This window comes from Lycium ferocissimum, chromosome 4 (genome assembly GCF_029784015.1).
Source record: "Lycium ferocissimum isolate CSIRO_LF1 chromosome 4, AGI_CSIRO_Lferr_CH_V1, whole genome shotgun sequence".
NCBI lineage: Eukaryota > Viridiplantae > Streptophyta > Magnoliopsida > Solanales > Solanaceae > Lycium > Lycium ferocissimum.
This window is the reverse complement of record NC_081345.1, coordinates 19026602-19052291: the sequence shown is the minus strand read 5'-3', so window position 1 is coordinate 19052291 and position 25690 is coordinate 19026602. Positions and strand designations below refer to the sequence as shown.

Below are 25690 nucleotides of genomic sequence, written 5' to 3'. Positions count from 1 at the left end.
CATATCTTGTGGATGTCTATCTTTAGGAGAAATATTAGGGCTAATAACTTTGGGACCAAGTCAATATTCTCCTATAAATAGAGATGTTTCTTTCATTGTATTTCATCCCTCAAAAGAAATAAGAACTTGCTTTTCTGTTTCTCTACAAATATTCTTGCTTTAGTTTTATTGTTTTATAACACGTTATCAGCACGAGACTCTGCCGACTCAAGAAATTTTCAAAGGCTGAGGTACTATTTTTATTCTCTCTATTTTATGGCTAACCTTACAAAACTTGAGTTCGTTGCCCTCGATATTTCGGGCAAGAACTACCTATCATGGGTTCTAGATGCTGAAATCCATCTTGATGCTGTGGGTCTTGGAGACACCATTAAAGAAAAAAATAAAGCATCCAACCAAGAAAATGCCAAGGCTATGATATTCTTGCGTCATCACCTTGATGAGGCCATGAAGATTGAATATCTTACTATTAAGGATCCGTTCATTTTATGGAAAAACTTGAACAAAAGATATGACCACCTGAAGATGGTCTTCCTCCCAAAAGCACGACACGAATGGATCAATCTAAGGCTACAAGATTTCAAGTCAGTTATGAAGTACAATTCTGAGATGTTCAGAATTACTTCTATATTGACAGTATGTGGAGAAACGATTAGTGATTCTGATAAGATGGAAAAGACGTTCTCCACCTTTTATGCCTCGAATGTGCTTCTGCAGCAGCAATATCGAGAGAAAGGTTTCACAAAGTATTGTGATTTGATTGCTCATCTTCTTGTGGCTGAACAAAATAATGATTTCCTGATGAAAAATCACGAGAATCGACCTACTGGCGCCGCACCACTCCCTGAAGTGAATGAGGTGTACGCCCACTATTCTAGGCGTGGAAAAGGTCGTGGCCCTAGTCATGATCGTGGTCGTGATCATTGTCGTGATAATGGTCAAGGAAGAAATTCTTCCTTTGGTGTTAATCATTCATCAAAGAAGAATCACCACCAGAGGGAAAAAGAAGGATGATAGGCATGAAGTGCCAGAGCACGTGGCTCAGAAAATAAATGCTATCGATGTGGTGGAAGTGTACACTGGGCACGTACCTATCGTACGACAAAGCACTTGGTTGAGCTTTATCTGGCATCAATGAAAAGGAAAGAAAAAAATCCCGAAGCTAATTTTATCTCTGAAAATCAAGTTGACATCACACACTTGGATGTAGCAGATTTCTTTGAGCACCCTGAAGGAAAGATAGATCACTTGATTGGTGATGGTTCTGTGGTTAGAGATGATTGAGCTGTTTATTTAATTTTTGCTAGTCGTATTAGTTAGTGAATAAAAGATCATGTAATAATAGTTTTTTACATGAGTATTAGTCTTTCAATTAGTCTAGATCTAGTTATATTGCTATAGTTGATTATTAATAAAATTTAATCACTCCGTTTTGATTAATAGTGTTTTAGTATCAACGTGGGTTTACTTGTTTATTGAGTAAAACAGTTAAGAATCTTATGCTTTCTAGAGCACAAAACAAGCACATGAATATCAGATGAAGTACATTAATTTGATAAGTAAATGGGTTCCACATTTGAGTAGTGTCCTTCACTTAACTTTTCTTTCTTATTACGATAACAGTGATAATTTAACAACAGAGTGATTAGAGTTGGATTCAAAGTCAATTATGTTTTCACCAAATAGTTTGATTCGCTCTTCCCTCATGCATACATACAAGCCAATAATATTATTTCATATTTGCTAAGAGCAGAGAAAGTTTTTTCTTTTCATTTTTTTTTTTTTTTTTAGCCAAAAGGACCTTCTATTATGTCTAAACGTCTGGTCACATGTATGTTGAAATGTTAGTTTTGTTTTTAACAAGAAACATTTATTACTATTATTTTTATTGCTTCCAGATTTCGTACATTACTACAATTAGTAGTGTTTTAAATACACTGTTTAAGAAATTAAATGGTAGTTTAATTAGACCAATACTCTTGTGTTGTATCCTAATGGGAATTATTTAGTCTTTCTTATCATCAATAGTACTGTATACATCTGGATAAATTTTTATAAACAACATTTTGTACTATTCGGCTAATTAGTGACTCAAGGTAGGATAACTTTATATTTATCAATATGTGTTTATGGTATATGTGCACATGTGTATATAATTTGTACTATCTTCATAGAGCATTTAATATCACATATCGGTCCTCAGCAGACTGTAAACATTGGTTTGTTATATTACTTAGTTTACACTTTGTACGTTCTAACAGTACTAGTATTTAATGTGTATTTATTTTATTTTGTGTATGTAATTCCATTTGAAGATATGGATAACTCTCAAAGCAAGTGTGGATTAAAATCCAATTATGAAGATATTTGTTGATTGATTCTGCTACTACACACACGATATTCAAAGACAAGAAATATTTTTCTCATTTACTTATGGGTAAGGCAAATGTTAATACCATTTCTGGTAGTACTAGTTTGATTGAAGGCTTCGGAAGAACCACTATACTTTTGCCTAAGGGAACAAAACTCATTATAAGCGATACCATGTTCTCCTAAGTCCCGAAGGTACTTATTAAGTTTTAAAGATATCCGTCAAAATGGATACCATATTAAAACAATGGATAAGATGAATCTTGAATATATTGGTATCACCAAGGATATTTCTGGCCAGAAAGTTGTTATAGAAAAATTTCCTGCTTTGTCTTCTGGCTTATATTGGTATCACCAAGGATATTTCTGGCAAGAAAGTTGTTATAGAAAAATTTCCTGCTTTGTCTTCTAGCTTATATTGGACAAAAATTCGTGTAATTGAGGCACATTCTGTCGTAAACCAGAAGTTTACTCACTCCAATACGTTTGTACTTTGGCATGATCGACTGGGACACCCTGGATATATAATGATGAGACGAATTATAGAAAATTCAAATGGGCATCCATTAAAGAACCTGAAGATTCTTTTAAATAATGAATTTTCTTGTCCTTCTTATTATCAAGGCAAGTTAATTATTAGGCCATCACCTACAAAGGTTAGGTTTGAATCCCCTGAATTTTTGGAACGTATACATGGGGATATTTGTGGACCTATTCACCTAGCTAGTGGATCATTTAGATATTTGATGGTCTTAATAGATGCTTCTTCTAGATGGTCTCATGTGTGCCTACTGTTATCTCGCAACCCGGCGTTTGGGAAATTATTGGCACAAGTAATTCGATTACGGGCACAATTTCCTGATAATCCGATAAAATCTATTCGCCTTGGTAATGCTGCAGAGTTTTCATCCCAAGCATTTAATGATTATTGTTTATCAATTGGGACAAGAGTTGAACATAGCAAATCAAATTCCAGACGCATTTACAGATTTGAAAAGGATTACCAAATCACATATCCCTGCAGAGAATGTCCCAATTCGGATTGATGTCTCTGTAGGATCATCTATTAGTGTCATAGCAAATGAGTCCAAAGCACGCCTGAAGCGTGGTAGACCATTGGGTTCTAAGGATCGAAATCCTAAAAAAGGAAAAATAAATGATCAAGATGACACTATGAAAGAGCCTCATAAAGAAATTCAAGATTTGAACAATACTGATATTCTTGAAGAAATCAATGAGCCTGAGACTCAAGAAAATGAGGAAATATCAATCCAATTGATGTTGGGACTAATTTGAATCGATTGGAAATAAAAGTGGATTATGTCTTTGCTTATAATGTTGGAACAAGAATTATGCAAGATAGTGAGGATCTTGAACCCCGATCTGTTAAAGAATGCCGAGAAAGATGTGATTGGCCAAAGTGGCAAGAGGCAATTCAATCAGAGTTAAACTCGCTTACCAAACAGGAAGTTTTTGGACCCACCCAAGGGTATTAAACCTGTTGGTTATAAATGGGTTTTTGTGCGAAAGAAATGAGAAAAATGAGATACAAAGATACAAGGCATGCCTTGTTGCACAAGAATTTTCACAAAGGCTTGGTGTTGATTATGAAAAACCGTACTCACCCGTTATGGATGCAATAACGTTACGTTATCTCATTAGTTTCACTGTCCATGAAAGGCTTGAGATGCATTTAACGGATGTGGTTACAGCCTATCTCTATGGATCACTTGAAAATGAAATATACATGAAAATCCCTGAAGGATTTAAGATGCACGAATAATGTAGTTCAAAGTCTCGGGAAATGTATTCAATCGGATTGCAAAGATCATTATATGGTCTGAAGCAATCCGGGCGCGTGTGGTATAACCGCCTTAGTGAGTATTTGTTGAAGGAAGACTATACAAATGATGCCATTTGCCCATGTGTTTTTATAAAGAAAACAATATCGAAGTTTGTTGTACTTGCTTTTTGTATATGTTGACGACATAAACCTTTGGAGCTCGCGCGAGCTCAAAAAGGCAATTGATTATTTAAAGAAGGAATTTGAGATGAAAGATCTTGGAAAGACAAAATTATGCCTTGGTTTGCAAATTGAACATTCGACAAATGATATCTTTGTCCATCAATCTGCCTATACAGAGAAAGTGTTGAAACGGTTTTATATGGATGAAGCACGTCCATTAAGTACTCCGATGGTTGTTCGATCACTTGATGTGAATAAAGATCCGTTTCGACCTCAAGAAAAGAATAAGGAAATTCTTGGTCCTGAAGTACCATATCTTAGTGCAATTGGTGCACTAATGTATCTTGCCAATACAACAAGGCCTGGCATAGCATTTTCAGTTAATGTGTTAGCAAGATATAGTTGTGCTCCATATAAGGAGACAACGGAACGGAATTAAACACATATTGAGGTATCTAAAAGGGACTATCGATTTGGGCTTATTTTATTCTAACAATTGCAGTCCCGATCTTGTTGATTATGCCGATGCAGGGTATTTATCTGACCCACACAAAGCTAGACAAAGCAGTCTATCGCAGCTACCTCGTCAAATCATGCTGAAATAATAGCAATTCATGAAGCAAGTTGAGAAGTTATGTGGATGAGGTCAATGATACATCTCATTCGAGAAAAGTGTGGTTTTAAATGTGATGAAATACGCACAATCTTATATGAAGATAATGCAGCATGCATTGCTCAATTGAAGGGAGGATTTATAAAAGGAGATAGGACAAAGCGCATTTCACCAAAGTTGTTCTTCACACACGAGCTCCAAAAGAATGGTGATATAAACATGCAATAGATTCGTTCGTGTGATAATATGACTGATTTGTTCACTAAGTCTCTACTAACTACAATTTTCGAGAAGATGGTGCACAAGATTGGAATGCGAAAACTCAAGCACTTGGACTGAAGTTCTCATCAGGGGGAGTTAATACAAGTTGTACTCTTTTATCCATACAAGGTTTTGTCCCATTGGGTTTTTCTTGTACGGTTTTTAATGAGGCAACCAAAATATGTATTATTAGAAAATGTTTACTCTTTTTCCTTCGCTAGAATTTTTTTCACTGGGTTTTTTCTAGCAAGGTTCATCCAAGGGGGAGTGTTATAGATATTATCATATCTTGTGGATGTATATCTTTAAGAGAAATATTAGGGCTAATAACTTTGGGACCAAGTCAATATTCTCCTATAAATAGAGATGTTTCCTTCATTGTATTTCATCCTTCAAAAGAAGTAAGAACTTGCTTCTCTATTTCTCTACAAATATTCTTGCTTTAGTTTATTGTTTTATCACACATACAGAATATTTTTTTACAAACCTTATTATTTAATTATAGTTAATAAATATCTTCATCATCATTTATTGTCTAAGCATACCCCTTTCCGTTCAAAACAAGTGTCCACTTCGCCTTTTTATTTTAGTCAAAAATAAGTGTCCACTCACATAATAAATAAGAAATTAATTATTTCTTCTAAATTTACCCCTATTTAGCTAGGTGAGTTTTTATGTAATTAGAAAATTATATTCACTAGGCAGTGATTTTTAATAAAGTATAATTTAGTCAAACTACATATTTTCTCTTAGGAGCTAGTATTTTTTTAAGGATTGTGCTAAAGGCTAAGGACTCATTTGCTATGAGGGATACGGAATAATTAATCCCAATTTTAAATTTGAGATAAATTTATGATTATAATAAAATCACGATTTAGCTAATCCCTGAATAACTAATTCAATAAAATGGTGGGATAACAATCACGGAATAATTAATTGTGGGATAACTTATTTTCCTAAGTGAACACTTTATTCTGAACAAGAGGGGGAGTATAAATTAAGGAGATTGAAGGAAACTGGCAGTGTGGTTAAGTTCTTTTTCCACTGGGCAAAAGCCCTATAGTTCATTTTTGCTCACCCCCCACTGATTTGGCTGAACAGCGAACAAGGGCGAATGTCGATTAACGACGACAAAATGAAGGTGCTTTTACTTTTCTCTTATGTCGTTCCGGTTCAATTCCTTTTAGTCTAGCAGTCAAATTGCGTCTTAACTACTACTTCTCTCATACAAATTCACGCTCAACCTTATAAACGCTTAATTATACTTATTGATAAACGAAATGATGCCATGCATGTATTCTCAGATAGTCCTCCTTTGAATTTGGATGCTTTTTTTAGTTGGGAAAAGGGTCAAAAATACCCCTTTACTTTGGAAAAAAGGCTCAAAATATCCTCCATTACAAATTTGGGTCAAAAATACCCCTCATCTCATTAAAGTTTTCAAATATACGCCTGTCTTAATGGAAATCCCCAAAAACCCGGTTTTATTTTTAACCCCGCTCCATTTAAACCCCACAAAACTAAATAAAAAACCCATATGGGTTAGCCGCTCCTGTGCCTAGTGGCTTCAGATGTAGGACTCGGGAACAAGTTAGTCGCATATGAGTTTTTTATGTAGTTGGGTCGGATTTAAATGGAGCGGGTTTAAAAATGAAATCGGGTTATTTTGGGGGATTTGGGGATTTCCGTTAGGGGTATGTTTGAAAACTTTAATGACAGGAGGGGTATTTTTGACCCAAATTTTTAACGGAGCATATTTTTAGCCCTTTTCCTAAGGTAGAGGGGCATTTTTGACCCTTTTCCCTTTTTAGTTAGGCATTACATAAATGTAATACTCCCTCTGATTCAAATAAAGAGTCCACTTAGCTATTCGCGCACCCCTTAAGAAAATACTAACTTCTAGGCAAAAATAGGTAATTTGACTAAACTAACCCGTAATTAAATAGGTATTGGGATTCGACAACACTTAATAAGGGCAAATTTGGAAAAATAAGGTTAATTATTTTTTGATTTGGTAAGTGGACACTCTCTTTGAATACAAAAATAAAGGCTAAGTGGAAACTCTTTTTAATCCGGAGGGACTTTGTTTCAATTTATGTGGCACTTTTCGCTTCCCGAGGTTCCAACTGCATGAACTTTGACCAACATTTTAAGATGTATTTTTTCACCAAATTGATATGACAAAAGTTGCAACTTATAGTACTTTTCATGTAGTTTTCAAATATATAAATTTCAATGTTAAAACATTGAGTTAATCTAATCCAATTTAGCTTCAAAGTTTAGTCAAATTGACTCTCGAAATGCGAAAAGTGCCACATAAATTGGGATGGAGGGAGTAGAAAATTTAGGGCTCAAGTAGTGTTTTGCAGATTTTTTAATAGCAATTGCTTGATTAATTGATTGATTGTTTCCAAAACTAGTTCTGTGTTTGATTGTTTCCAGAACTACATTTTTGACGAAGGTGCAAGTTAATCTTCTTGCTCCTAAAAGAATGGTGGATGAAGTTACTCAACAAATCTAAATTCCTGTGTGAATTCAGATTTTAATTTTTAAGCAATTGAAAAAAAAAATTGTATTATTCAGAAACTAAGCGTGAAAAAGAGAGCAAGATAGCTATGATAAAGATTAGATGTCTTTTGCAGTTTTTCCTTGATAAGCTAATTTGATCTCATATTTTTTGTTATTATTTTTTCTAGTTGCCAATTAATGCTAATGCAATTGTGCAGGAGTCGTTGATGTTCAATCAAGGCGGTCAATCTGAATCCTATCCTTTTGCAAGGGACACGATGCAAAATGGAACTGCCGAGGCAGTTGTCTACAATTCCAAGGTTGTTAACATTATGCAAGAAGTGTGCACAAGTTGTATCATTTCATCTTGCTGGAAATGTAATTTGTAAAATTAGTGCTTTCTTGTGATTAATGGATATCCATTCACAGCTGTTACTTGAGATTTACCACGTTTTTAATATTTTGCAAAATCAATCAGTTAAAAGTACCAGCCATATACTGCAGAAACTTGAGGATGCTGTGCATCAGATGGGTGTAAAAATTAAGCATCATGAAGAGAACATCAAGTTCCTAAAAGCTCAGAAGAACGGATTGGATAATTCAATCTTAGATATGCAAGGTACCTTCCTTTTTCTTAAGCTTTGTCAGTAATGTGATGGGGTGCATGTGGAAATCTAAAAGGGTCATTCTAGCTATTTTGTTGCATTGGTGTTTCCTTTTATTGATGATTTTACTCTTCATATTATGCAAGTTAAGTATTAACATGAGAGAACTAAAATATCAAGATCTCTGTTTCACATTTTGTGTTTGTGGGTACTGTAGTCGCTCTTGGCAATTATGAGGCAGCAAGCAAATCTGGTTCTGAAAATGAGGAACTTTCTCATTTACAGAGTGAGGAGGAGACAATTGAACATATGTTAAAACATGGGAAATCTGCAGCTGGCATCTGGTACCAGCTAAAAAGTCAATATGGAACACAAGCTTCTCATCTTCCTTTGATGAAGGATGTTCTGGGAATTGTTGCTATGCTTGGGAAAGTTGATGATGATAATCTTAGCAGGTTAATTTTATGTCAATTTCTGTATTTGCTTTGTTTTGTTAGCCATAACTTAGCTACATTACAGTTTACGAAGTTTTCTTCTGCCATGTCCTTAAAATTATAGCACCTACTCTTTCCGTGTCAATGAAGATGATGACCTGTGGCCAGCTAAAGATTAATAAATAAAGATTTAGTTACTTAATGATATTCTAATTGATTAGAGATTTGCTTTAAAAAATTGTTTGCAAAAGTGGGGTGGTTTAATTTGTAAAAAGCTTTTCACTTCAACAGCAAGTAAATATATTGTGGTGTTAATGTTCGTTTAATTTCTTGGATATTGAAGTTTGCATCTCATGAGAAGTGTCAAGGATTAAGTAACTTAGTATGTAATGAAGAAAAGTGTTTTATTGTTTCCAAATTTTTTGGGAATACAGAAGTCTATCGTGTCTGGAATCTGGATTTTGTTTTTCATTTTCTGGTTTTCATAGAACTGTTCCGGAACCAACATAACGCGCTATTAACTTAAATAAGTTTCATTTTTATCCTGCCAACAACCAAATATAAGGCTCCAAGTTTGTTTTGAGATGGGAGTTGGAGATGGGGAAAGAGCCCTGTTTTCAGAGCCGTGCTTGTCAGGTTTCTTTTACTAACAGATATTGCCATAATGGTCCAACCTCTCTTTCTCTTTCTGTCTTGGAGCTGCTTGTTCATGTTCCTCCTATTCTTCTTTCTCCTGCATTACTTATGGTGAAAAGGACATTCCCATTCCCAATTAACCAAAAACTAATATGGTTCAAATCTGACCCATCTTTTTTTAAAAAAAAAAGGTTTTTGCTTGTCCCCGTCAATCAATGTGATCATGGGTTTGTGCATTTTCTTTGGATTTGATCCGCAAACTGAGTTGCAGGCTCTCGTGTTCATGGGATTTGAGTGTTGAGTAACTTTGTTCCTCATGTTTTCTCTTACTTGTCAACATGTTTCTGTTTCATATCTCTGTAGTCTCAAAGAACATACAGAAACATGAATCTCTTTCTGTTTTAATCAGTTGTTACGATACGGGAACTTGGGAAGCATGCTATTTCAAGTAGGGCAAATAACGACAGCTTTTTCTGTATTATGGTTGACATGTATATTCGCTCTCTGAAATCCAGGCTCCTCTCAGATTACTTGGGACTTGAGACTATGCTAGCAATTGTTTGCAAGACGTATGATGGTGTTAAAGCATTGGAGACGTACGACAAGGAAGGTCATATAAACAAAACTTCGGGTCTTCATGGACTTGGAGCTTCTATTGGAAGGCCTTTGGATGGCCGATTTCTTGTTATCTGTCTTGAAAAATTAAGGTTTGAGGTCAAGATTATGTTTCTTGGAAAAACTAATGCATCTCTTTTACATACTTTTGATCCCTTTCCTTCTTTCGGTTCATTTTAGACCATATGCCGGTGAGATCATAGCTGATGACCCTCAAAGGAGGCTTAATATTTTGAAGCCAAGATTACCCAATGGGGAATCTCCACCTGGTTTTCTCGGTTTTGCTGTGAATATGGTCAACATAGACAGTGTGAACTTATATTGTGCTACAAGCGCTGGTTACGGTCTAAGAGAGACTCTCTTCTATAACCTGTTTTCACGATTGCACGTATACAAAACAAGAGAAGATATGCTACAGGCTCTCCCTTGTATTAGAGATGGAGCCATATCTTTGGATGGTGGGAAGATAAATCATATCGGTGTGTTTTCCGGCAAGAGGTAAACAAGCTTGTATTAAAAAGTTATTTCTCTGTATTTCGGGAACTACAGAAAACAATTTTTTCTATTTTCATCTGTTTAGAACTCGATCATGGATGACATGGAGGTGCAGTACTTTTCCAGGTCATATGGGTGGTGATACCCTAAATTTATTTATCTCCAAATAACTTGTTTCTTTCCGAGTGATATACCTTGTCTGACTTGTGCATTAGTTCTGAAGCTGGTATATTTGTTGTTTATACTTATGTGATGGAGCTTCAACTTTGTGAGTTCAGTAGTACAGCCTTCATGAACTTGCTCTTAAAATTTGTCTTCAATGGTCTCCAACATATGTTCTTCTGTCATTTATGCATACATAGCAAGGATGCCACAAATCATCTTTATCAATGTGTTTATTGTACTTCATTTCAATAATGATTTACACACCATTTATCAGTGAATTTCTTCATCCAAAGATCAACAGGAGACCGCACTATATCATCATAATATAATCAAGACTATCATAAAATATCTGAATTTGAGTAACTCAGTTCCATTACAACTAGAATCCTCCTTTGTGTGAAGGAGAGAGTAGTCGATGAGATTCTCAAGGATCGGACCCAACATTAAATTCACAATCTTTTCTCTCAATTATATTCTTTTGCGCTCTCTTAGTCAGAATGTTTCTCCTCTGAGGTTTATATACCAGATATAGCATAACTAAGTTGTCATGAATTATATATTCTGAACTTAAGTGGGTGGTTTGTCTTTCTTTTGTGTTCTTGGGTAAAGTGAAATAGATGTGAAATTCCCAAAGAGCTCTGGAAGGTCAAATCTACCGCAGAACTACTTCGAAATTAAAAGAGAGATGAAAGAGATGAAGTGGAAAAAAGAAAGAACTGTAGAAGATATGCAGAGAGAACAAGCTTTGCTAGACCATGCAAGGTTCAACTTTGATATAAAGAAGCAAGAGTATTTGAAGTTTCTTGCACAAAGCTCATCCTACGCAACACAGGTAATAACACAGAGTAGCTTTCTCGGCTTGCAATATGCTAGTCATTGATTAATTCTGAGCAGCTTGTGTTGCTGATAGTAAGCATAATGAATTTCAGTTATCTCTGAGTTAGTTCTACTAAAGGCTTGGGCATTTTTAACTCGATCATCATTGTCCATGAAAGATCCAGCTTTATTTGATTCGAAGTAACTTTTGATAAATGCAAACATTTACTATTATTATGCTTAGCCGAGGATTCTACATGGAGAGAACATGAGAGTTGTTTCTTGTTTTCCTAGAAACTACTTAGTGTGTACCTTCTATCGTTTTGTTAGTTATGATTCTTTTCGTTAACCAATCTAAAGAGCCAGAAATTGGGAATGCTAAAATGCTGGTAGTTTGACTTGAATGGTTTCATGGGAATTGTGCAGAATTGGTTTTGGTAGGATGAAGTAAAGGTGTTTGTGAAGTAGTCTTTGCTGATATCAGTTTCTGCTGTTCGCTTTTGATTTTTAGAGATTCTTACTCTGTTTTATACTGAGTACATAAAATTATGACTTAATCTTGTCTATATCTCATCTAAAGCCTCAGCTACTGAAGTATTTGTAGAGTTTTGTAACACTTTCAAGGACAGATGCTTCTATTGAAAATATTCAAGAAAAGTCAGTAGGCTCTATTCAAGGTTGTAGGGAATATTAGATAACAAATAAAAGAGGCTTCTAATATCTATTAAGCTTTAGAATGTAGTTACTTTTCATATTTGGAGTTCCCAAGTTGCAATTTTAGAGAGGATGACTATTGTAGGCAAGAATTATGTGCAGCTTGGGAAGAATCTTTTCCAAGTATTAGAAATAAACATTACGATCTGTCATAACATCTGAAAGAAAAGGAGAAGAGATTAAATGGATAACAAATATAAACTTGACTGAAGTTTCAGGTTGTGTCCAACCGAATCTTTAACCTATCCAAGGGTGCAATCCTTCAAATAGAGCAACAATGGTTCCCTTAGAAAGTACAAAATAGAAATGTGGATCCACAAAGTGCTTTTCTCAAGTGACAGTCTGAAGGCACGTTTATCATGCCTTGAAGGAGGAAGTAGCGGCATAGGATAGGTGACTGGCAGGTGAAAGAGTACCTCTTTCCCTGGAAGCTCTACAAGTATTCTGAAGTTCTGATCTGTTATATTTCTATCTCCCCTATATGTAAAAGAGTAATCAGGAAATTATAGGAACAAAGGTTAAAAGTTTCTCAGATGAAGCAGCAGGCGGCCCGTCGGACCTATAAGAAAAAAGAAAATGGTTGTGGAAGAAAGTACTCTTGTACTCCTACGTCATTCTAAATCTGGCCATTACAGACGTTGATTATCCCATATTGGTTTTATTACTGTGCTATGTCACCTTTCTTTTCCCTGGATAGGAATGGGGAAAAGCAAAGAGAGCAAATACTTGTTAAGACATGATAGTGTTAAGAGGCTTGCTGATTTTGTTAATGGCGAAAGATTACATGAAGTTTAAAGATGTTAAAAAATGAAGGCATTTCTCTGACATGGTCATAGGAGTATTCCTTTTGTCAAGCTCTCTATAAAAGTACTTCTAAAATATTCCTATTGGTTTATGAGATATTGTTTTCATGTATGCAGCACAGCTTCAGGCAGGAGGGGAGCGCTTGACCCGATAGCATGATTGATGGAAAATCTAAGAGCATTTTCGGTGTTGGACAAGAAGAAGCTTTATCAGTAAATCAATCCTGCGCCAATTCAGTCTGAAAAGTTGCCTTCAATAGAATAGTCTTACGAATTCCTGATTCTCGTCTAGCTCAATTTCATGCATGTAACAAACCTAGATACATGGTCTTATAACCTGTCCCAAGATTATAGAATGTGTCGTTGACTGTACATCGTCTTGTGGTAGAATTGCAATTTCCAGTTACTACCAAAGCTGGGAATGGATTGTGATCCAACAAAGAAAATTTTCCAGTAAATTGTGCCTTTGTGTGTTGGAAATAGTGGGCGGGAATGCTGGTATCCTTGAATCAGATTCATCTTTTGTGTTTGTGTAAAGGCCAAATTAGCAGTCTCAGAAAACGTCGTGTTTTATGGATAAATTCTCCGTTGCACGCATTGATTGCAGGAAGTGTAGCAAGTAGCAACTCTGAACGTTGAAATGTTCAGGTATGGATTAGAATTTTCCAGCAAGATTATATTTTCGAAAGTGTGTTTGATGAAGTCATATTTTTGTAATATACAAGCATGAGACGATGTGGGCTTGGCATAGGTGTTGGAGGTAAAGGGAAGAAAGGGCTGAAGTTGACTTGGGATCGTGAGGGAGGGTACTCGGAAAACAATGGAGATTACCTGCATGGTTGTTCATTTAGTTGTGGCAGGCGAGGGGATGAGATAACACATCTATTTACGAGGTTTCTGGAAGTTCAGGATCCTTGGCTCCCTGGTCAAATCCTAGGATATAAATTTGAGTTTAGATCTTCATTTTAGCGCTTGGTTGAGCAGACTCTTATTCTATTTTTTGCTTAATTTGTTGGAGGCTATAAGAATGCCGTTCGATTTTTTCCCTTGTCCGGCTGAACATACTCATCGTATCACATGCTGAACGAACAACATTTAATTAAGAGGAAGAGAAAGCAATCATTTTACATTAACTCTCTTATGAAGGAGAACACAATATTTGTGCATTATATGTTTATGTCTCGCATGCACGCTTCAATCTTTTCTTCCTATCGCTCCTTGCCAATAGGCTCATTGACAAATTCCCACGAAGTAGTAGCCAAACGTGTGATGGTTGGAGCCTGTATGTTGACAGATAAACAGGGTAAATCTGGATAAATGTTGCGTGCAGTACTGGAGGGCCGCCCCTAAAACTGGCAGTTTCAGATCCTGTAAATGTAGCCTGAAATTGTTCTTCACTTCCAAAAGAAGTTAATGCACAACAATTTTGTGAACATGTCAATTGAAGTGCAACTGTGCAGGTGCTGCTGATGGCAGATATATTTAACATCACAAATGAAAAATATAAAATGGTTTAAACTAAAACGTATATTCCAGTAATATCAATGTAGTCAGATTCCATGATCAGGACAACAGTTTCTTTTATATACTCAGAGGATCACAAGAAATTTCATGGGGTTGGGGTTGGGGTCGGGAGGTCGGAGGAGAGGGGGGGGGGTGGAGGAGATCCATGGCAACTCAACTAACTCTGTTTGTGCAGTACTTCACACGCAAAAAGAGACTACAAAGGAGGGCAAATGTACTGAAGCTCAACGAGGATAAAAGCACCATGTTTTGCCTATAAAGTATAAACTTTGTTGTAACCTTCAATGATATATTTAGACACTGCCAATGGACACAATTCTCCACATTTACAAATCTATTCACGTATCTACAATAAATTGACATTTAAGCTGGAAGATGGGTCCAAATAATACCATCTGCATAAACAAGTATAGTACAAGAAATTATTGAATAGAGGCGATAAGAAGCGAAAATCTTATATGCAACCAAACAATTAGGTTCTAATTCAGCAAGTAAAATGATATAATAGTTAGTATAAATGAAAACAAAAAGGATAAATTGTGAAACAGTTGGCCACCTAAGTCTTTAGATCATAGGCAAAGTGATCAACCCCAGACATTGACCCCCACAGCCAAAAAAAGAAAAAGAAAAAGGAAACTAGTACTTTAGGTAAACGAAGAGTAGCTTTTGGAGCAACGGTAGAGTTGTCTTCATGTGATTGTTTTCATGTGATCTGTAGGTCACGAGTTCGAGCCGTCAAATCAATCAGTGATGCTTGCGGGAAGCAAATTTTTCTTTTCAACAAAGCAAATTATGAATTACATTTAAAAATCAAAAGGTTATTGATTTCATACTTGGAATGGAATATAGAGTCTAGAAAACCAAAAAGATGCATTTGAATATACAAGTGTTGTTTCTTCATATAGGACAACAGCAAGCCGACTTTTGTTATGTCTTATATTTTGGCAAATCAAAATTGTAATCATGGTTTTATCCCCACAGACAAACAATTTGAGACTATAAGCAATAACATATTTAGTGTAATTTCACCAGTGGGATTTGGAAAGAAGGTAAGATGTACCCTGCCTTTGTAGGGTAGATAAGCTGTTTTTGATGGACCCTAGGCTATTGGTTGATTGTTGCTTTCACCAGAACCCAAATGACCCAAGAAAAACAATTGAAACTAAACTATTCATTAAAAAAAGTTACACTTCTATATTTAACTCAAGAAATTACTACGTTAAAGGAGTCAATAAAACTAGGGCAGAACATTTTCACACTTTGACCTAGATGACGAGGTAAAGGGGAAAAAGAAACTTGAAGAGTTAAATTGTGATTGTGGAGCCTCTTGTGAGGAAGGGTACTAAGTAAATAAGGGACATTAGCTCATATAATTGTCCCTTGAAAGGTACAATAAGAATACTGAATAATAAAAATAAAAACCAAATTAAAGGGACAAACAACTTATGCCAGAAGGGAAAAAGTCGTATCTGTAGATTTTTTTTAACAATTCAATAACAAAATTGTAGTTGTAGGTTTAAATAAACCTAAAATCTTGACACATAAGAAGCTTAGAACACTTTGTTCAATCCCCATCTCACAAAATAGTAAATACCAATAATTAAAGAATATTGGCTTACAAGTGTTTACAAAATGGACAATTCAAACTTTAGCAACAAATAATTGTTATGTAATGCCATCCTCATTCGAAATAGGAAAAAAAAAAAAAACATAATACTACCATCCTCACATTTTTTTTTTCGCAATATGAAAAACTATCAATTTGGATTCCTAGGTGCATAAATAATGTTATGTATACAGTAAAAACCGGTTAACGTTTGTCCTAAGGCAAACTGCGGGCGATAAAGGAAAGAAGGCAAATAATAGCGCTTGATCAGAAGAAGTTTGAATAAAATCATTGTGTCCGATTCAACCGGGGATAACTCCTTATCGCAGTTGGTCCGGTCCCTCCATGGCCGAGTTGATCTTGGCCGTTTGCCCGGTTCAAACATAGCGGAATCAGTCGTGGCCGTTAGCCTGATTTCTTCATGACCATTCGATCGTGGCCGTTGGTCCAGGATAATCGTTATTCGCCCGCCACGTGTGGAAATCATTTGCCACTTTGCTTCGACGATCGTACGGGTGACCGCACGACCTAACCTTATCCATATTAGGTTTTTCTTTATCCTAAAAGAACCCATTTACGTATAGAGGGCCTATAGAGGAAAACTATAAATAGGGACATTTCCTTACTTTTAGGGGTTGAGTTTTCAGATCCAAGAACTTTGTATTTGAATATATATATTGAAGTTTCCTCTCTCTCTTTGATTTCCTTTGACTTTGGTCCGGGTTATAGCTTAAATAATCCATTGAATCATATCATTCAATATTGCACGGAATATATAATAAGATCTTAGCTCAAATATACAACCCCAACATCTTTACCCAACCATTAGCATATCGATTTATCCACACTTAAGTCGTGTTATAAGCAAAACGTACATATCTATCTTTCGTTCATCAAAGAATAGATTAAAGTGCCCACATATCCTATACCTCATTTACAAATTTAACTTATTATCCAATTTCGAAGTAAAACATGTTATCAAGAACAATATCTGCACCCAACCAAACTGTAAAAATACATGCAGGCCTTGCACCACCTGAGATCCAGCATTACATTGTCAATGTTACAAAATAAAACGTAAAACGAAAGGTTCCACCGAGAGATCCAGCATTACATTGTCAATGTTACAAAATAAAACGTAAAACGAAAGGTTCCACCGAGACTTGAACTCGGGTTACTGGATTCAGAGTCCAATGTCCTGACCACTAGACCATGGAACCATTTGGCATAAGAGTACATGTCATTTATTATAAACTAATCGGAATGCTGATTTGTCGTAATTCCTTTCACAAATGGAGAACAAGGGAGAGGAACAGAGAGAATGTATGAATTTTCATTGATGTCCAAATCTAAGTACTAGATGATTGTTTATAATACAATTGGTAAGCTAAGATGAACACTTAAGATTAGAGGGGCATGCGGAATTTGACATCTATGAGTTCTTAGAACAATCTCAAGTTAATACTCTTTTTGTTTCAATTTGTTTGTTTTCTTCCTTTTTAGCATGTTTAAAAAAGATTTTTTTTTTGCCAATCCTTTAATTTCAACTTTATACATAACATGTTTAAGACTACAAGATTAAAGTACGGTACATTTTATATATCTTTAATTTAAGAGCACAAAATTTAAAAATCTTCTTTACTTTTTTAAACTCCATGCTAAGTCAAAACCAGACAAACAAATTGAAACGTGAAGGGTGGACAATAATAACTGAATTTACAATCACCATATATTAATATTTAATGGATTTCTTAACAAAAATATAACATCTACGCAAAATTTATTGGGTTTACATGATAACATGAATCCATCAAGTATGTTCTAGAACCGCCGCTGCTTATAATGACTAACAGTTTTTGCAGGATCAAGATTTCTACTCAATTAAATATGAATACTTACGACGAATATTTACACCAAATTAATAAAGTTCATATTAATAATTAAAAATTAAAGTAGAAATACATATCACTTAACCAGGGTCTATTGATAAATATGTAAGCAAAAGACACATATTTTACATTCATTAATATAGTGTAAATATCCAACACAAATAAATATTTACTAGTGTTAATTCTTACCAACTTGATCTTGTTGCTCTCGGAAACAAACATGCATGAGCCATTTCACGAAGTATATGTCCAGATAATCCAAAGTATCGATAGTTAGCTCTCGACCTTCCGGTAAAAAACAACGTCAATGAAGGCGTGTAGGTGCACTATTCCGCGGTAGGGATTGGAAACGAATGCATATATTACTGGATCTTGTATAATATACTAATTAATTATTAACAAAATAAAATTATAAACTCCATGTGTCACAAAAGCGAAAAAATCACATCAGATAGGTTGGCCAATAATTACATCCGTCGCAAGAGGCAGTTCCACTAGGAATTTAATAATTTTTTTTAAAAAAAGAAGACATTTCCAGAGAAAAATAAGTGGCCGTAAGATGAAGATCAAGTACAGTTATGTGAGGAATTTAACGGCGATCCTTATTCCTCTCTCTTCTCCTCAGACAACCTTCGAATTGCAGAGAGAAAAAAACAAGAAAGAAGAAAAGAACATCCTCTTCTGGCAAAAGGGTTCGTTTCTTTTTCATTCTTGATCCGAACCCTTCTGCTATTTCTCTCCAAAAGTGCTAAAAACTTTGTATCTTTGATGATTGTCAAGTTATTTTGAGAGAAAGTTTGAATCTTTAATGATATTGCAAGTCATTTTGAGAGAAAGTTTGAATCTTTAATGATATTGCAAGTTATTTTGAGAGAAAGTTTGAATCTTGAATGATTTGCAAAGTTATTAAGAGAGAAAGTTTGAATCTTGAATCATTTGAAAGTATTTTAGAGAGAGTTTGAATCTTGAATGTTTTGCAAGTTATTTAGAGAAAAAATTTGAATCTCTTTTTCTTTGATGAAAGTGGTTGGTTCAGATATTTGATGGAAGAAATGGAGATGGATAGCATTGAGTGTGTATCATTAATGGATGGTGTTGAAGATGAAGAGATCCAATCTTCTGTTTCATCTCATCAATACCCTTCTTCAGGAAAGCCTAACAATATTGCTCCTGTTGGAATTGTCCCTACCAGTGTACATGAATTGCTTGAATGCCCCGTTTGTACCAATTCTATGTACCCACCAATTCATCAGGTTCATTTTCTTTGTTTCTCTACATTTATTTTGAAATTTGTTTTTGGGTTTTGATTAATTGTTTTCTCTGTATCTTTCTCTGTGTGGGGTGACTGTTTTTGTTTTGTTTGATTAGAAGATTATTTAGAATTGGAAGGTAACAGACCCAAACTGATTGAGAGTAGTTGTTGTTATCTTTATGTTCCTGTGTTTGAGGCATTTTGGTACTTAAGGGGTAAACTGAAGTCTTTTTAGTAATTTAATTGCGTTGGGTGCTAATTAAGATTCTAACAGACTAGTTAATTTGGAGATGACAAAGAACATAAACATCGAGTTGTAGATTTCTATTTATAGGCCCTAAATTTTATCAGGGAATGTATGTGCTGTGTACACCATTGAGGAATTGGATGCCACTAGTAGAGTATGTGAAGAGTTGATATTAGAATGCGAACTTCATTTGTGAAAAATCTGTCAAATTGCTATGTTGTAGATGGATAATGATGCAAAAGAGTCGGACTCAGTAGGTTGATTTGTGCTCTTACGAATTAATCACTTCAAAGCTGGTTGCTTTAGAACTTTCATGGGCTCGTTTTGGATCTCTTGAGGGTGCTGGGAAAGTTTTATATACAGACTGAAGCATGACACAGTGATTTTGGTGTAGCAAGGTTAATGAAACAGTCTACGGAATTTGATTTGAGTTCTTTACCAGTTGCAGAAGGCGGAGAAGTTGTTGGAGGAGATTGCAGATTAATGTTGTGCTTTTATTATTGAATATAGTGTTGACTGTTTTGGTGTATAACTGAAGCTGATTCTGAGAGTTTGGTGATTGGTTGCATTAACATTTGACAAATAGAAGAACGGAAGATTTGCTGCTTGTGGAATCTATAGATCTTCTTTATTTCGTTTCAGCTGTTGTTCAGATCTTTATGAGGAGATGGATCTAGTAACCCGAAAGACAATGTTGGCTCTAGTAATGAGACTTAATATGGGGAGGTGCACTTAACATTCATTATACTTCCTGCTTCAGGTCATGGAAGGACTTATGTAGGACCATTGAGTGGATTAAACTACTTCTTTGGGCAAGATCTTGAATGATCCTTCCTCGGTCATGCATTTGGCGATCCAAATATATGGTACTAACATAAATACCTTATTGTATATCAAGAAAGAAGGTGAGGTTAGTTGAAAATAACTTTTGCGCAAAAGGTATATTGAACGACTTGAGCTTACAAAGAAAATTTAACACCAGACCACAATTTGGTGGTGTCGGTACCTAAGTTGCTCGGACTCTTTACTTTTGGTGCCGCACCCGTGTCCACACGGTGTGGGTGTGGCATCCGTACTGGATTTGGTCAACCAATTTTGGGTACTTTGACCAAAATCGACGGAGAATTTCGGGACAAATACAATAATTTCTGTAGTCAAAACAAAAACTAAGGTGAAATTGAAGAAAATAGACACCCACACCCGAGACCGAGCAACTTAACGAGTGCCGTTCTTGTAATGTATTGTCATTTTGCTGTTGATCTAGACTTGGGCTGCCTGTGGTTGTTGGAGTAGATTGCATTGATGTAGCCAAATTCTGTATTGTTTGCATGCTTTAGTATCGTCAGGATAAAAGTAATGGGATCATTTGGTTGAAAGCAGGATATCTGAAAAATAGATCTAAAATAAGGGATGCTATTCATTGGGTTGTAAGTTGATCTGTCACACTTAATAGTATTCTGAATTAATAACCAGATATCCTGATCTAGTCCAACCTTTTGATATAACATTCGATGAAAGTTTGGTTACCAACCTTAATACAAATAAGTGCAAAAGTTATATAAGAAATTTCCCTTACCATTAGATAGTGATCCTCCATTGGAGGGATTACTAGTCTAAAGTTTAGTCCCGAGTTAAATTTTATTACAGAAGATGGGCTACTTTTTATCCCACTTTAATCCAGCCCTTTAAAGGCTATGACGCGAATCCTGAAGCAGAAGCATAGGAAGGATTTAAAAAGAACATTTCTGATAATCCTTGATGCATATGTAACGATTAAAATCTTGTAATTCCTTACTTAGTGGTCATACATTGCTGGACAAGGTGTAGAACTTGTACCTGAGTGAGGGTAGATAATCCAATATGGCCTTCTAGGAAATGGTCGATGCTGCCAGGGATTATTTAATCAGAAAGTAGACATTTCCTTTTCGGGTGAATTATCCAGTGTGTCCTTTTTAGAAACTGGTTGATACCAATTTTTCGAAAAAAGAAAGAAAGGAAAATGGTTAATGCCCTATGGCGCTAGCCGCTAGGAATTCTTTAACAGAAAGTAGACGTTTCCTTTTCTTTTCAATTTACTAGTAGCAGGCAAATCATTTTGGTACGCTCTTGGGAATCTATTTCAGGTGATTCCTTTTGACTGCATCATTCTTCACTGCACAGTACAATCAAGTGGATGAGAACAATTATCAAGTCTGAATAAAAACAATTATATTCATGCGCTAGTGACAGTTTTTGCACATGGCTTGTAACATTATACTGTGTAAATTTGTTGTTATGTAAAAATCAGATTGTTGGCCTTCCAAAGAAAAAGAGAAAAAGGTAAATAATACTCCTACTTGATAATGGATTCTGTGCCTAAATCTGGTAGCTATCGCTTCTCCTAATACTAAGCGCTACCTTTTCTCTTTGATATTTAGATCCGATGCTATGTGAAGGCTTAGAATATTGCCACTAAGAGCTACATCAGATAGACTTGAGATGTATGTGCCAAGAAAATGTTGTGCTGTATTACTACTGAGGGATGATTATTAATATTTCCCTTCTCTTGTCCCTAAATTTTCACACATCTAAACTTCTCTTCCATATGATTCTCCTTGATGCATAAACTCTTTGTAGATGTGCTTAAAAGTTTTCTTTGGATAAAGTAGATGTGCATAAAACACCTTGGTGCAAAACTGGCTAGGTCAACTGATAAACTTTAATACATATCAAGGTTCATATTGTTCATTAAGTATTTGAATTTTAACTCCATCCGAATGGTCTTAAAGTAGTCAGTTGAAAATTTGTTTGTTTTGCAGTGTCACAACGGGCACACGCTTTGTTCAACCTGCAAAACGAGGGTGCACAATCGATGTCCGACATGCAGACAAGAGCTTGGTGATATAAGGTGTTTAGCGCTAGAGAAGGTGGCAGAGTCACTTGAACTGCCTTGCAAATATTTTTCTTTGGGGTGCCCAGAAATATTCCCATATTACAGCAAACTCAAGCATGAAACATTGTGCAATTTTAGACCGTACAGTTGCCCATATGCTGGGTCAGAGTGTTCAATGACAGGGGACATCCCTTATTTGGTTACGCATTTAAGAGATGATCACAAAGTGGATATGCACACGGGATGCACGTTCAACCATCGTTATGTGAAGTCTAATCCTCGTGAAGTAGAAAATGCCACATGGATGTTGACGGTAACTCCAGCATCTTATATTATTGGGAATAAATAATAAGTATCAAATAACATTTTGTTTTGTTGCTGTCCAATAGCTTATGTGTTTAATGGGGTTTCTGTTTAAGTTCACAGTAACCACCCTAATGCTTAAAACTGAACTTGCAACAAGTCAATGGATGAATTATTGACAAGGGAACACTTGGATGCCAAAATATCCGCCATTTCTTATGTTTTTGTAGTCCAAATGTTCTCTCTATTTCCTTTTATTTTGTCATAACGTGTGTCCTGGATTCCTCATTATTTTCTTTTAAAAAAACGTCCTTTATTCCTGTCTCTTTTTCTTAGTAGGTCAATCTCGCTACATTTAGTAACAGTCTATACTTTTGATGGCATCCATTGGAAAATATCTGAAATCATTATATTGAAAGGTTAAAATGTTTTGATCCAATTTATGTACAGAGCTTATTGCGATAATGAAGAATGAAAAGTTCACCTTATGGACATTGTGTTCTATCCTGTCATTTCCAATCCGATTTTTAGAAAAGCTTGTCTCCAAATTAAAAACATGAATTCCTTTTATAATGTCAAAGGAGGACTAGAACTTTTTGCTTTGACAGATTCTAATATGAGATAAGCTGGGGCGCGAGTTTTCGTAGGCATGCTTTGGGCATGTGTGTACTCTCCTTTTGTTCAGTCTTCGACTGTAGGATTAGGAAATAATTGTACCCCATTCATGCTTTTGTTCACGTGTCCAAGTTTATTCTTGCAGCAACTTCCTTAAAAGTAGTGTGCTTTAACAGACAGATTCTTCTTCTTGGTCCTTTATCAGGTCTTCCACTGTTTTGGGCAGTATTTCTGTCTCCATTTCGAGGCATTCCAGCTTGGCATGGCCCCTGTTTATATGGCATTTTTACGCTTCATGGGCGACGAAACGGATGCACGCAATTACAGCTACAGTCTAGAGGTAGGAGGAAATGGTAGAAAGCTCATATGGGAGGGTACCCCAAGAAGTATCCGAGATAGTCATCGCAAGGTCAGGGACAGTCATGATGGTCTTATAATCCAGCGTAACATGGCGCTTTTCTTTTCTGGGGGTGACCGGAAAGAGCTGAAACTTCGAGTTACTGGAAGGATATGGAAGGAACAGCAAAATCCAGATGGTGGTGTGTGCATACCAAATCTCTGTAGCTAATTATTTTTTCTTTGGGTGATTTATGTTTTATAACTTCTTCCCCCTTTTTTGTTGGATGTAATGTGCATGTAGGTGTGTAAGACAGCACTATGTTTGTACCTAAGAACTCCTGCTCTGACCATGTACTAGGATGTTACATATACATTTTTAGATATATCAATTGTTAATAACCATCTTACTGCTGCTTTTAATGCTCTATTCCTGAATTATCTGAAAAGTTTATATCACACGTTTGGTGCAGCCTCAGACAAGAGGAAAAACCAAGATGGCTTTGATAAATCGAACACATTTGTCTGAGATAGTGAAGATTTACTTGAGATGAGTTGATTTCAGTCATTTCCTACCTTTGGACCTTGAAAACCCTAGTGTATCCATAGAGAGTTTACTTCCATACACTGAAAGTACAAATGAATTTTCACACTATCAAATCACTAAAAAGATAATTATGGGTAATTGTTCATAATAAATGAGGTTAATAACCTAGAAAATAAAACATGTTATTATGACTTATAAGAGGTTAAAATATACTGATAATATAATAATGACGTTATACATTGACATTCTCTTAAACTTGTCAGTAGTTTCATTTAGACACTCGAATCGGCCCTTATTCCAATTGAACACCTGAACACGTGATAAAGTGTTTCTATTGACACTTTCGATTCAAATTTTGATTTTTTTTTTTTGCGCGTGTTCTCAAGCTCTTATTATGAAGATAAGTTAATCACTTAAAATATGTCACCTCTTTTAATTATATACATTAGCCTCAATAAGCCGTAAAACCTCATGTTTATACCAATTGAGGTGATGAATATGGTTAAAGGAGATTCCATATATTTATGTGGTTAACTTAACTACCTAATAACTGCTTGAGAACACGCACAATTTGTTTTTTTTTTTCTTTTTCAAATTTGAATTGAAAATGGCTAATAAAAACACTTTATGATGTGTTAGGTACTCAATTGAAATATGTAATTCGAACATCAAAATAAAATTTAGTGTCAAATTTAAGAAGTTATCGATGTGTTAAGCCTATAATATCTATTCATGCTTTTAGCGCATGTAAGGCTATAAGCCATTCACTAATCCTAGTCAAAAATGACTCTGCTGCCCAAGCTGCAATGATTTCTACGAGTTGCTTTATCGATAATATTGGGATTAGGTAAGCTGCTCTGGCAGCTTGTTTATCACTACTTTTGTCAAAGGTGTCAGTCGTCCGCTCTAAAATGTAATCAATTTTATATGCTTCATAAGAAAATAGTACCCAAGTAGTAAGCACTGGTTTTTGAAGCAAGAGAAATTAAAGAATGTTGTGGACATCCTTCCCATCCGTCAATGTCAAGACAGGCAACACATTTACAGCTCTTTGCTTGATCTCACATCAAACAGCTACATGCATGCAGAGCCCGGAACAAAAATGGCTTAAAAAAAAAAATTTTGAACCAAAATACCCCAACAAAAAAAAAAGTTACCAATGTACCTTTAGGGCAGTATTTTACTGCGCTAAAGGAGTTGTCTTCTCTCCCCTATAACGCAGTATTTTAATGCGCTATAGATAGATGGGTTTTAGCTATAGCGCATTATTTTACCGCTTATAGAGTCCGCCATTTTCTATTTTACCTTTTTACGTAGTTTAGCCGTATATTAATCATGCTTTGATACTCCAAAACTTTAATATTTTATATAGAACCTCTTTTTATATTTGTACAATTAATAAGATAGGCTCAATACATAAAAAGTTAATACGCAATACTGGATTGTCGCTTTAGTGGTTGAAAAGTCTTTCAAGTCCTTTTTTGTTTGAAGACTTGTA

General features: G+C 35.4%; 3 protein-coding genes and 1 non-coding gene across 9 annotated transcripts; 3 read left to right on the top strand and 1 right to left on the bottom strand.

The window, feature by feature from the left end:
* The first annotated feature begins 255 nt into the window (after positions 1–255).
* LOC132053800 (uncharacterized) lies at positions 256–1014 on the top strand. The gene has a single exon (XM_059445904.1). The coding sequence runs from the start codon at positions 256–258 to the stop codon at positions 1012–1014; it is 759 nt and encodes a 252-aa protein (XP_059301887.1).
* A 5186-nt stretch (positions 1015–6200) lies between these two features.
* LOC132051713 (protein DEFECTIVE IN MERISTEM SILENCING 3-like) lies at positions 6201–13459 on the top strand. Of its 4 annotated transcripts, none has more exons than XM_059442902.1 (8): positions 6201–6351; positions 7937–8038; positions 8223–8337; positions 8541–8778; positions 9909–10100; positions 10189–10506; positions 11278–11500; positions 13124–13459. In XM_059442902.1, the coding sequence occupies exons 1-8, from the start codon at positions 6325–6327 to the stop codon at positions 13154–13156; spliced, it is 1248 nt and encodes a 415-aa protein (XP_059298885.1). In that variant the 5' UTR covers positions 6201–6324; the 3' UTR covers positions 13157–13459. The 4 variants fall into 4 exon arrangements, with proteins under 4 accessions (XP_059298885.1, XP_059298883.1, XP_059298884.1 ...); XM_059442900.1 differs by having other exon boundaries at positions 7937–8096; positions 8197–8337; XM_059442901.1 differs by having other exon boundaries at positions 7937–8096; positions 8197–8337; positions 13119–13459.
* A 3820-nt stretch (positions 13460–17279) lies between these two features.
* TRNAQ-CUG (transfer RNA glutamine (anticodon CUG)) lies at positions 17280–17351 on the bottom strand. The gene has a single exon. It is a non-coding gene; the product is annotated as a tRNA-Gln (tRNA).
* Positions 17352–18531: 1180 nt separating this feature from the next.
* Positions 18532–24075, top strand: LOC132051711 (E3 ubiquitin-protein ligase SINAT3-like). Of its 3 annotated transcripts, none has more exons than XM_059442899.1 (4): positions 18532–18881; positions 19002–19273; positions 22318–22704; positions 23515–24075. In XM_059442899.1, exons 2-4 carry the CDS (start codon positions 19064–19066, stop codon positions 23875–23877), a joined length of 960 nt encoding a protein of 319 aa, XP_059298882.1. In that variant the 5' UTR covers positions 18532–18881; positions 19002–19063; the 3' UTR covers positions 23878–24075. The 3 variants fall into 3 exon arrangements, with proteins under 3 accessions (XP_059298882.1, XP_059298881.1, XP_059298880.1); XM_059442898.1 differs by having other exon boundaries at positions 18532–18922; XM_059442897.1 differs by having other exon boundaries at positions 18533–19273.
* Positions 24076–25690: the final 1615 nt, after the last annotated feature.